Source organism: Manihot esculenta, chromosome 10, assembly GCF_001659605.2.
Source record: "Manihot esculenta cultivar AM560-2 chromosome 10, M.esculenta_v8, whole genome shotgun sequence".
Lineage (NCBI taxonomy): Eukaryota > Viridiplantae > Streptophyta > Magnoliopsida > Malpighiales > Euphorbiaceae > Manihot > Manihot esculenta.
The window spans coordinates 25,099,862-25,112,183 of NC_035170.2; the positions used below are offsets into that span (position 1 = coordinate 25,099,862).

At 27.4% G+C, this 12,322-nt stretch overlaps 3 protein-coding genes across 3 annotated transcripts; 1 reads left to right on the forward strand and 2 right to left on the reverse strand.

The window, feature by feature from the left end:
- Positions 1–68: 68 nt before the first annotated feature.
- Positions 69–2,448, reverse strand: LOC110623920 (2-oxoglutarate-dependent dioxygenase 19). The gene is made up of 4 exons (XM_021768942.2): positions 2,138–2,448; positions 1,817–2,052; positions 1,328–1,655; positions 69–353 (listed from the first exon to the last, which is right to left on the reverse strand). Exons 1-4 carry the CDS (start codon positions 2,384–2,386, stop codon positions 108–110), a joined length of 1,059 nt encoding a protein of 352 aa, XP_021624634.1. The 5' UTR covers positions 2,387–2,448; the 3' UTR covers positions 69–107.
- Positions 2,449–6,473: 4,025 nt separating this feature from the next.
- LOC110624273 (MATH domain and coiled-coil domain-containing protein At3g58210) lies at positions 6,474–8,184 on the forward strand. Its single transcript, XM_043960705.1, has 5 exons — positions 6,474–6,592; positions 6,673–7,075; positions 7,179–7,458; positions 7,558–7,721; positions 7,823–8,184. The coding sequence occupies exons 2-5, from the start codon at positions 6,976–6,978 to the stop codon at positions 8,011–8,013; spliced, it is 735 nt and encodes a 244-aa protein (XP_043816640.1). The 5' UTR covers positions 6,474–6,592; positions 6,673–6,975; the 3' UTR covers positions 8,014–8,184.
- Positions 8,185–9,891: 1,707 nt separating this feature from the next.
- Positions 9,892–11,593, reverse strand: LOC122724871 (RING-H2 finger protein ATL54-like). Its single transcript, XM_043960797.1, has one exon. It carries the CDS (start codon positions 11,398–11,400, stop codon positions 10,234–10,236), a length of 1,167 nt encoding a protein of 388 aa, XP_043816732.1. The 5' UTR covers positions 11,401–11,593; the 3' UTR covers positions 9,892–10,233.
- Between the last annotated feature and the right edge of the window lie 729 nt (positions 11,594–12,322).

The following is a 12,322-nucleotide window of genomic DNA, read 5'->3' on the forward strand; positions in this document are numbered from 1 at the left end:
ATTTTTTTTTTTAATTTAAGTATTTAAACGAAAGTTTTTTATTTTTATTACTTAAACACGTTTAAAACTCATGCCAAACAGTCTTAAAAATATTTTAATGAAACAGCTCAAATTCGAATTCTGTCCAAGTTACATTTCCCATCAAGGTTGCTGCTTTGTTGAAGTTGCAAGTAGTCCTTATATTTGATGCCAGTATATGCTGCTGCCTTCTTTTCACTTTCTAATAACTCTGGAGCTGGGCTAACTACTGTATCCAGTGATGGTCCATGTGCTATGGCTATGGATATTCTTGTAACTTTGTTGTTCACCGCAGCTCTGTGTAGAACACTTCTGTACTTTCCATTACTTAAAATCTATCAACAAAAATGAAATCGTCAGAATCACGAAAAAACTGCTGGACTAAAACTGATTCAAATAAATTTTCGACTCATTTTTCATATGACTTAATAAAAATTAACTCAAATTATTTAGTAGTTTTAAACTAGCTATTTCTATATAATATCCCTAACTCGGGAATGGAATCCAACATTTTTTCTCCCTCAATTTTGCGACATTTTTATAGCAGCTCTACTATGTTGTATGTGCTATGTTGAATTGAGTACACTTACTAAAGTAGGACCAGACTCTCAATATAATGATTTGCTAGTAGCTTAGATGACTCCATCTCATCCAATGATCATTGGCTTCTCCCACCTCGGGTGAAGGTAGACCCGGATATAGAATGTAGACCCAAAACTCATCAGAACCCTCTAAAACAAACCGATCCAACGTCACATGCTTCAGCTCGTGTCTAAAGCAGACCGGACTGGCTACACACGCAGGTCCACTAGATGATAGCCTAGTCCGGTGACACAATAAGGGTAAGAGAGCAGGCCCAGTCACCTCGCAGCCATTTTAACATGCGCATCGGGAGAATTAAATGGCCGCCTTACAGAGAGAAGTATGCTTGTACAAGTCTGAGTGAAAGGAGTAATTTCTCCAGTTAAGCTCACTCTTAAACCCTATTTTCTAGATTTCAGACTATATTTTTTACATCTCAGATTTTCTTTTTTACCAATTAGTCCCATATAATTTTTATAATTCCGAATAGTTCTTATGCCAATTATAATAACCCGAGTAAAACCGACTTAAATAACTTTTGAACAAAGTAAAAACATGTACACATAATAGTAAAAAAATGTATACAAAAATTATGTAGGCTAATTTTAACTCAGGCTGTTATAGAGATCCAACAAGATATGAAGATACCTTTTTTCCTAAATAAGGAACAAGTTACCTTTATGAAGAAGAGAGTATTATATATAAGAAAGCATGAAAAGGAATGCACCTCAAGGTGATCTCCAATGTTAACTAGAATGGAGTTAGGGATGCCATTTACGTTGACCCACTTCCCTTCATGTTGCACTTGAAGTCCACTGATTCCATTATGAATTAGGAGCGTTAAGAGGCCATGATCTGAATGAGGAGGCATGCCCATTGCAATTTCTGGCTGTGGACAAGGTGGATAGAAGTTTGCTGCAATCACTTGTAGACCTTGTTCCAAGTTCATTGCCTTCTGTATATAATTGGGTCCCAATCCCAGGCTCTCTGATATTCCTCTTAGCAGCTCTCTTGCTATTTCTCTAGTTCTTGTGGAGTACTCTAATGAAGTCTCACTGCATTAATAAAGTCATAGACAACACATCAATTTAGACCTTTGAGGACTTTTATCAAAAAGGTGGGAGTTGGAAAAAATTTTGTCAATAGGAGAGGAGAAAAAAAAATATTTGTCAAGATTGATTTTTACCATGGTGATAAAACACCGTTCACTAATTACCTGAACGCTGCAGGTTTATTGGGAGAGTGAAACACAGGCCACGAAATAATCTTGAGAAAATCCTTCCAAAAGAAAACCTCATCAACTGAAGCATTAAAGCTGGTTCCACACCTTATTGGATCCAACACATGCTTCCCTCTGTACTCTTCTTTCTCCTCTTCAGGGAGATCAAAGAATCCTCTACAAACATCAATCATTGATCTCACCAGTCTCTCTGGGACTCCATGGTTGATCACCTGACCACATCAATCCATCAAAATTTCAACATAATTGATGATATGAATATGGTGATAATTAACTGTGATTATCAGTTTACAGTACCATGAAGAAACCCCAATCCTTGCAGGCTTTGCCAAGGTCATCAATGGCTTTGGAACGTTGCTGAGGAGTTCCTGAAGTGAGAAGAGAGTAATCAATGGCAGGAAGCGACACTTGTGTATCTGAAACTACATGATCATGGGGATTAGGGGTGAAGGAGTAGATGGAGGGAATGGAGGTGAGCCCAGGTGATTCAGCTATTGTTTTAATGGTTGTGATCTTCTGTGGTAGAGTGGGAGCTGTTTCTGCCATTGAGAAGAGGAAACTGTAGTTGAAAAAGAAGAGAGGTGTGTCTGTCCAGATAAGAAAGGAGTTTCTATGTAATATCACTAAATTAAATAAATAAATAAATAATATTTTTTAAGAACAAAGTTTCTTTATTATTTTACATTTTAATCCTTGCTTTTTTTAATGAAAAACTTATTTAATTTTTAAAACTTTATTCTATTAATAAATAGGTTTGTTGAATTATAATAATTTAATTAAATTTTATTTTTTATAATAATTTTGTTTTTTAATTTTAATATATAAGAATTAGCTTTATAATTTTAATATTTATAACAATTTAATTTTTGAATTTAAATTGATTTATTTAATTAAAAGTTAATTAATGATAAAATTTAGCAAAATGATTATTTTATTATGAAAAAAAGTAACAATTAAATTATGGCTTTTGTCAATCTCAAGAACACATCAACTAAATGATTATATATTCTAAACAAATATTAAATAATAAAAAAATATTTTTCAAATAGTGTCTGTCAGGTACTGTGCTTTGAAGATCAAAATTATTTTTCAAGAAAAAATTTATTATTTTACATGCGATTAAAAAATTTCAATTTTTTTAATTATTTTTGTATTTTTATTACTAATAAAATTTAAATTATAAATATTTTTTATATTTTTATAGTTAATACACTTAATTAGTTAAAGCTATAAAAAAAATTCTTTTTTAAAGGGATGATAATTAATCTAAATAATCTAAATATTTTGATCAAATTATATTTATAACCTACATTTTAATTTTGGATAATTAAATAAAATTTTTAATATTTATCACAATTTTGTTTGTGAATTTAAATTAATTTTATTAAAATTTAATATCGTCATCCTCTCATCCTATTTAATATTTTTATTATTTTTTAATTTATATTTTTTACTTATTAATTAAAATAATTTAAATATTTTTATAAATCTACATCTGTATCGTAATTCTTTTACAAAATAATCTAAATTTTTTAGAAAATCATATATTTCAGTATTTTAATATTAAATAATTGTGAAAATAATTATTAAAACACTCCGAAAATTAATGATTGCACCCTTAATTAAGGCATTCGCAGAAAAAAGAAAATCAAATTAATCAATATTTTTTTACAGTTTTAACCGTAATGTAGATGATAGGATCTAAATAAATTATAATAAAAAATAACGGATAAAGAAAATTAGAGTAGAGATAATATAATTAGAAAGAAATAAATAATTATTTTTTTCTAAACTAATTTTTTTTATATTTTTTATTATCCTTCTATTTATTTAAATTTTATTATTTTTCTTGTAAAAACAAGTCACCAATCAATTTGATTTTTTTTAATGTTTTAATTAAGGATATCATCGCTAGTCTTTTGTATATTTTGATAATTATATTTTCGCTCTTTAAATTTTAAATATTAGAATATAAATATAAATTTATAAAATATTTAGTTTATTTTATTTAATAAATAAAAAAATTGAAATATAAATATAAAAGTACAAAAAGATTTAAATTATTTTATTGATAAAAATATAATTAAATTAAAAATGACGTGAAATAATATGTAATATTTTTAAATTTTAACTAAAATTAATTTTAATTTATAGATAAAATTATTATAAATTTTAAAATTTTAATTTAATTTTTTAAAATTAAAAATTTAAGATATAAATGACCAAAATATTTAGATTAATTGGGGTAATAGTTTTAAGGGAATTGGAGGTGAGCGGCGGAATAGAGCAAGTGGCCGACTATGTAAAATTTAATGTGTTTCGAGTTTTGCGGAGAGTGGCTAGAGTTGTTATTTATTTATTTTTTTATTTAAATTACTTTTTAATAAAATAATCATTAAATTCTAATTTTTTTAATAATTAAAGTCTAACTTTTTCAAAAATTTAGATTATGTTTATATTAAAATTAAAATATATAATAACTCTAATAAAAATCTATAGTAACTAATTAAATTTATTTATGAAAGTTCAATCTTATAATATAATCATTAGATAAATATAGCAACACCAACCTTTAAAAACGTTATTTAAAAATAATAGAAATTTTATAACTATAATTATATTATAATTTTCTTCACACGATAATATAGTCTCATAAATTTTATTTTTATTTAATATTTAATTTAAAATTAAAGATAAATAATAAATTTTATATAATATATTTAAATATTTAAAATATATAAAAAATAATATTAAATTATAACCAGATTATAAACATATTACTAGCTAAAAGCTATCAATAACTTTTTTAAAGAGTTGACATGCAGTAGTTTAATATTTTGATATGTAAAATTTTTTAATTATATTTTATTGTCTTTTATGCCTAATTTATTAATTTTAATTTATGATAATTTATTTTCATTTAATTAGTGGTGGATTAAATTATTACTATTAATATTTATCTTTAGATGATTCATCGAGAAAAATAAATTTCTATATAATTATTTTTGATATTGCATAGATGCAACGATGAAAAAACATATATAAATGTTGCAGTTTTATAAATATTTTTACTAGATAATTTTTTTAAAAAAATTATTAGAATATTAGTTTTTTTTCCTGAAAATTTAGAAAGTGTAGACTAAAATTACTCAATTTCTAATTTCTATTTCTACACTATTAGATTTATACAAATTTTAACTGAAAAAAAACTCTTTCATCTCATAATTTTTTATCTACTTTATTTTTTCAATATAAAATAATTTTTTTTAACTTTTCAATTACCCCATTAAATTTTATTAAATACTAAAAAATATTTTAAATATTTATTTTACACCATTAAATTTTATTAAATATTAAAAAATATTTTAAATATTTATTTTAAAAAATAATAATTAATGAGATATTATTTTAAAAATGAAACAAAATTAAGGGTTATAATATTCAATTTATACGTTATTAGTTACTATATCTTTTATTCCATAATTTTGATTATTTTTCTTCTTTTAATTATTTCAAAAATATTATCCATTTTTCTTTTTTACTTCAAAATTATTATACACTTTTATTTTTTACATCATAATAACATATAAATTAAATATTTTAACCTAATTTAATTTAATTTTATTTCTAATTTAACTTTTCATTAATTTTTTTAATAATATTTAAAATATTATTTTTTATTTAATAATTTTTTTAAAATGAGAATTGGGTATTAGAGATTAGAATGTGAGATTTCTCGATTTACTTACTACCAGCGTAAGCATATGACTGCTATTTAATAAAATTTAATATTTTAATATTAATATAATTGAAAAATTAATAAAAAAAATATTTCCATGTATAGAAAAATAGAGTAGATAAAAGTTATGGTTCGGAAGATAATAGAAAATAATTTTTTAAAAATTTATATATAGAGAGAGAGGTCTATTGGCCCAATATGAGTTTTCATATTTATGAAAAGCTCTAATTTTTAAATTTATTATAATTATAGTAGCTTTTTAAATGATATGTTATATGTTATTGTTTTTATTATATAAACAATTTGATTAACTAGAATTAAATCTTAATTAAGATTATAAACTCTTAATTATATGAAATTTCTAAATTGTTACAATTACAACATATTTAAAATATAAAATTTTTTTATTCAAATTTAAAAATATAGGCTATAAACGTGAAAATTCATAGAGTTGAGTTTTTTTGAACTAAAAGAACACACATATATATATATAAATATATTTAATATGATTTCAAGAAAAAAAAAAATATATATATATATATATATATATATATATATGACATCAGACGTGCATTTGCGCGGTATTCATCTAGTATATGAGAAAAGTTGGCCAAATATGCCATTATAGTTTCCCATGTATCAGAAACCACAAGGGATTCGTAGTTTCGATCATGATCAGATTGAATGTCGGGTGAGATATAAATGCCCTGTGGTTTCTGATACGTCGGAAACTACAATGGCATTCAATTTGATCATGATCGACGCTATGAACACCTTGTGGTTTCTGATACGTGGGAAACTGAAATGGCAGATTTGGCCAACTGCGCTGCATGGAGAAGCTCAATGGTTTAGTGATTAATTACCTGAAAGCTTAAAAGTTTTACACTCGTCAATTCCCAAACATTAGCTCCACGGATACCCTTCTCCTTGTTTTGTTAGTTTCAGAGAATAACCAGCTATGGCGGATAATACCCTGAATACAGATACTTCTACCAGGAATCTACAAGTACCTGGTAAAGCTTCTGGTTCTCTTTTCTGACTATAGTTTCCAATGGAAGTAAATAATAATAATAATTTATTCTTATTGTTTCAGAAATTTCAAGATCACTGAGAGATGCTCCTCCTGCAAACTATACATTGAAGATCGAGTCATTCTCACAGTTATCCAGTATGCTCATAGACGACAAGACTGACAAATACGAATCCCAGGATTTTGAAGCTTGCGGCTACAAATGGTTTGTAATTTATCAATTAGTCAAATATCAATTGATGTTATATATATTGTCTCTGGCTAACTCTGGTTGAAATATTTGCATCGGAATATAGGAAATTGGTGTTGTATCCTTATGGAAATTTGAAAAGAGGTGTAAATGATCACATTTCTCTCTATTTAGCCATGGAGGAGGCTAAAGAAATTTATCCTGGTTCCCAAGTTGACGTGATCCTCAAATTCTTTGTTTATGATCATATTCGTGACAAGTTCTTGACCATCCAGTGTACGTCCATAGCTTTCCATTTAACATATATGGGAAATATTTATTGCAGTAATTATTAGACACAGGATCAAAGATTTATTGTTATCTTTTTCCATTAATGCAGATGATAGAACGTGTCGTTACCATTCTTTGAAGACTGAAAATGGTTTTGACAAACTAATCTCACTCGAGTTGTTCAATGATTCCTCTAATGGATATCTTGTTGATGATTGCTGCTTGTTCGGGGTAGAGGTTAATGTTATAAACAATGAAGGCAAGGGAGAGAAAATTTCCATTATAAAAGAACCTAAGAATGGTACGTTTACATGGAAGATTGAAAACTTCTCAGCAATACAAGAAAGTCGCTATCCTCCAGAGGAATTTACCGTTGCAAATCTTAAGTGGTAAGCTGCTAACAATCCCTGGATTCTTTATTTCTTATTTGAGTTCTTTAATAGATGATTTTCATTAAATTGTTAGCGATTGGGAGTAATGCTTTTCAGGCGTTTGTTATTATACCCCAAAGGAGATTCAAGGGCAAGCGGCAAAAGTCTGTCTCTCTACTTGGAATTACTTGACAACAGTGCTCATCCTCAACTAAGAGTGTTCACAAAATATTATCTGATGGTAAAACGTCAGCTGCTACATAACCATCGAGAGCTTACAGGTAAACAAATATTGAAAAAAAAAAATTAGATTCTCTATTAGTAGTAATTATGTTAGATTCAAAATAAAACTCTGATAGATGATTCTCAATCCTCATGTCAGCAAGTAGATGGTTTACCTCCAAATCAGGCCCTACTTGGGGTTTTTCTGACTTCATGCCACTTAGTGACATCCATGATTTATCAAAGACATTTCTAGTGAAAGATAGCTTGATTGTTGAAGCAAAAATTACGCTTCTTGCAGATGTTGAAGGTCTCTTTCGAAACTGTAAACGCATTAAAATTGAATGTTAATGTTGCACTGTGCAATTGCGGAGTATGATTTTGTTTCTGAGTGTTGGTGGAAGAAAACAGTTTTCAGTTGTATGCTTTCTAGTAGTCGTTGATGTAATTCTACCATGGAAGCTTGATATATCCTTTTGTTTATTTTAGTTGCTTTCAAAGGAAGGAAATCATTGAATGACTTGTATTGTTAAAACATGGTGTTACAATTCCTAGGAACAAGAAGAAAATTGCAGGAAAAAATCTTTTAAATGTACTTGGCACTTGCAAAGACCTCGCAATATGAGAACTAGCCATGAATTTCAGCAAGCTTTGATTGCTATCATCCCTCTTTGGAACAATTCCCATGTTGGATTCATACTAATTTTGCCAATTCTCTACCAGGATTGCAATCAGATTTTTCTCTCTTTAATTAGCCGTTGCAAAGCCAAGATCAATTCCTCTTGAATCCATTTTAATATTGTTAACAAACTCTCTAGTTCTTATAATTTTTATTCATTTTATTTTTTTAAATTAATTAATTTTTTTTAATTTTTAAATATATTCATTTAATATATAAATTATCAAAGAAATTTTTGTTATTAAAAATTATTAGCCAGAGATATTTACCATTAAAATTTATTAATGAATTTTATATGTATCAGAACTTTACTATTAATGATAATTTAAATTTATATCACTAACGATATTTTTTATTATTGTTTAAATAAATATATATATTGAATAGAGGAATATTATTAAAAATATATAAAATTATAAAATTATATTTAGTATATAATTTGAAATTTTGGATAAAATAAAAAAAAAACCTTACATAAAATAAAATAAAAAATTTTAAATAAAATAAAATATAAAATTTTATCGAATAAAAATAATATTTTGATATAAATAATATTTTATTATAATTAAATATTTATATTTAATATATTTTAATATTATTTATTTCATGGATATTATTTTTATTAACTTTATATATTTATTATTTATTTTTTTATCTTTGAACAAATATATAATTTACCCATTAATTTAATTATATTTATTTCCTCTATTTTATCCCTTTTTATATTTATCTTAGGCACCGATTAACTTCAAATTGGTACTAACTTGGTCCTTATTGAAGCGTAATATTCACTTTTCTGTTATGTCATGGGAATTAAAGACATGAAAAGTTAAATAGGGTTATAATGGTATGTAAAAAAAAAAAGGACAATAATTACGAAAGGGAGAGAGGGCCATTCATTGGTTAAAGCTACGGAAGAAGCAAGCAATGTTAGGCTAATAGAGTTTTTAAGGATCAAAATTATAATTTTTCTTAAAGTGATATTGAGATAAATTAGTAAAAATTATTAAGAAGATAAGGATTAAAATAATTTATTATAATTTTTTTCTATGTTTATTTTTTAATGTCATAAGAGACAGGTTGATATCTTTTTCTGTAATAAATTTAGTTATTTTTAAAACTTTTTAAGAGAGTGATTAATTGGCTCTTGATATAGTTTTTTAGTGTTTGTAGATCGTCCTCTATTTACAAGGGAGGTAAAAATTATTGTAATAATCAAATTGATTATAATTATAATTACTATTTTATCCCTAAAATAAGATAAATAGTATGTTCATAAATTTTCATGTTCAGTTCTTATCCATCGAGTATATTATAGTGAGGGTTCTGATTGACTGCGGCCATTGATTTTATTGTTTACTTATATAATTTTAATTTATCAAGTTATTTATATTCACTGATTTTGAAGATTAAACCAATTGGCATACGATTCCAGATAATTACTAAAATCTGAAATCATAACATATAACAACTCACATAGGTATTGATCTACCTGAAGATAAAGATCGGACCAAATTCAAATTTTAAAACCTTGTCTCAGGATCACTTCCAGCACTAAACTTGTATATTCTTCTCATAACTAAGATTAAGGCTCTCCTTGTTTGTGAAAAATAAGGTGTATTAAAAAATTTATATAAAGGTAAAGAATGCAGCATAAAAGCATAATCATATCTAAATAACAAAACTTTTACTTACAATTACATGCCATTGTGACAAAAAAGCAACATTATCCAGTTTCGGATCAACACATCATAATTATGTTTTTTTACTTTATTATTTTTATTAATACAGTATTTTGTGTGTTTTTGCAATCCATAAAACTCAAATTTTGTGAAAAAGTTTGAAAAGATATCAGCTTTTGCAGATTTCTCACCTCATAAAACGACACCGAATCACAAGGGAAGAACAGAGTTTCTGTTCTTGCTGTATCTCAACAAGAACAATTTCCCACCACAGGACAGTGATCTCTTCAATGAACTTGGCCCAATTTGCAAAGATCTCCCAATAGAAGAACTCCCCATGAATTTTAGCAAGCCTTGGTTGCTACAATCTCTCTTTGAAACAATTCCCATATTAGATTCACTCTCTTTTGCCAAGTTACCTGAAATTCTATCAGATTCTATCTCACCAACATTAGCAAGAGCTTGACTGATCTTGAAAGCAGATAAAGAATCTAAAGAAACAGATCTTCTCATTGGCTGGATCCCTTCTTCCTCTCCATTCAATTCTTCAACTCTTTTTCTTCTGTTCTCATCCTGGAATTCTTCTTCTTCTTCTTCTTCTTCTTCTTCCTCTGTTTCAATACTCAATTCACCATCTCCATTCTCAATTATTTCTCCTTCAATATTCTCTGAAACTTCCATCTGGGCTTCTTCTCCAGCGCTTGAACTCTCACCATTGCCTTCCGATGATGAAGCTCTCGCCGGAGTTGTAATGACAGGGGCACGACACAGGGGGCAATTTGTGTGCGATCTGAGCCAAGTATCAATACAAGGGATATGAAAAGCATGGCTACACTTGGGCAAGAGTCTAAGAGTCTCGTCTTCTTGAAACTCACTTAAACAAACAGAGCAATCAGTTCCTTCAACAAGCCCATCGCCTCTCTTGTACTTGCAAACAGCAATGGAATTAATCACCGATGGCTGTAATCCAACAGTGTTTATATACCAGATGGGATGATCAACCACAGGGCCCTGATCTTCATCAAGAAAATCTTGATGAATCTCATTTCTTTGCTCTTCAGATTCCGATCTTCTTCTTCTTGACCCATAATAGAATTTGAAATATACAGCGCAGCAGAAAACGAGAAAAAAAACAGAGGCTAGTACAAGACCTGTAATCAAGAACTTCCTGGGCTTTGCATGACGGATTGATGGGGTGGGAGGGAGTTTAAATGGGCAATTGTTGTTGCAATAATCAAAACATATCTGAGTCTGACAATAATCTTCATCATCTGATGAATCACAGGCTTCTTGACAGAGTGACCAGAATGTTCCGCTGATTGGTGGTGAGCTTTCATTGTAATAATCAGACAACAACTTCCTGAATTGCAAACCCATCAGGGAGGAAAAGAAAGGATTGCAGTCTTGGATGTGAAAAGAGAGAAAAGCATCAAAGAGGAATGCTAAGTCAAAGAGTTGCAGGTTCTGGTAGGTAGAGAGAGACAGAGAGAGGTGTTAGGTGATTTTCTAGGCAGCTGCTTGGATTTGAAAAATGAAAGATACTTGAGAATAGAATTTATGGCAATTAGCAATTGGCAAATGGCAAATGGCAAATTGCTTTCATCTTTTTTTTTTCTGGGTGCTATGTTTGTTTTGACTTTTTTTTGGGATTGCATCTCACCGGCAGCTTGGGCCTCACCTTGATTACCAATCTCAAAGTCTACCCCAATACAATTTTGCTTTCACACAAAAAATCAATATTTGTTAATAATTCTTCAATAAAATTTTAAATTTTCACGATCAGTCAATCAGATCGATTTAATCGGAAATCAAACTGCGATTCAGTTTAATTTAACTATAAAAACCCCTAAACAAAGCTTTCATTGGCAGTAAGATTCATTCATAGCACCTCAATAAGCTAAAGATGGTTTAACCACTGAGCTAGGTCCTATGAGCTGTTATTTTAAAACACCTAACGTATATATATAAGAAATTTATAATTTTTTTAAAAAATTATATTAATATAAAATACGATAATTATGTATCATAATAAAAAATAAAAATTACAATTTTAATAATTAATATTATTAATAATTTATTTTATCAATTAAATTAAATCTCTATTTATTTGTAAGAAAATAATCTGTATTTGGAAAATATTTTTCATAAAAATTATTTTTTATAAAAAATATTTTTCAACGAGATAATTTATTTTTTGTTGTTTAATTTTAATTTAAAAAATAAAATTTATTAATTAATTTATATATAAAAATTTTAATAAAGATATGAAAGTGTGAAAAATATTTTTTTTTAAAAAATT

Bases quoted from the DNA above. Each gene is read 5' to 3' on its own strand.
- LOC110623920 (XM_021768942.2), bottom strand. From the start codon at position 2,386: ATGGCAGAAACAGCTCCCACTCTACCACAGAAGATCACAACCATTAAA. The intron at 2,053-2,137 runs GTACTGTAAACT...TGATGTGGTCAG, and splicing joins AGGATTGGGGTTTCTTCATG to GTGATCAACCATGGAGTCCC. The intron at 354-1,327 runs GTGCATTCCTTT...TTTTGTTGATAG, and splicing joins ACATTGGAGATCACCTTGAG to ATTTTAAGTAATGGAAAGTA.
- LOC122724871 (XM_043960797.1), bottom strand. From the start codon at position 11,400: ATGGGTTTGCAATTCAGGAAGTTGTTGTCTGATTATTACAATGAAAGC.
- LOC110624273 (XM_043960705.1), top strand. From the start codon at position 6,976: ATGGAGGAGGCTAAAGAAATTTATCCTGGTTCCCAAGTTGACGTGATC. The intron at 7,076-7,178 runs GTACGTCCATAG...CCATTAATGCAG, and splicing joins CAAGTTCTTGACCATCCAGT to ATGATAGAACGTGTCGTTAC. The intron at 7,722-7,822 runs GTAAACAAATAT...TCCTCATGTCAG, and splicing joins TAACCATCGAGAGCTTACAG to CAAGTAGATGGTTTACCTCC.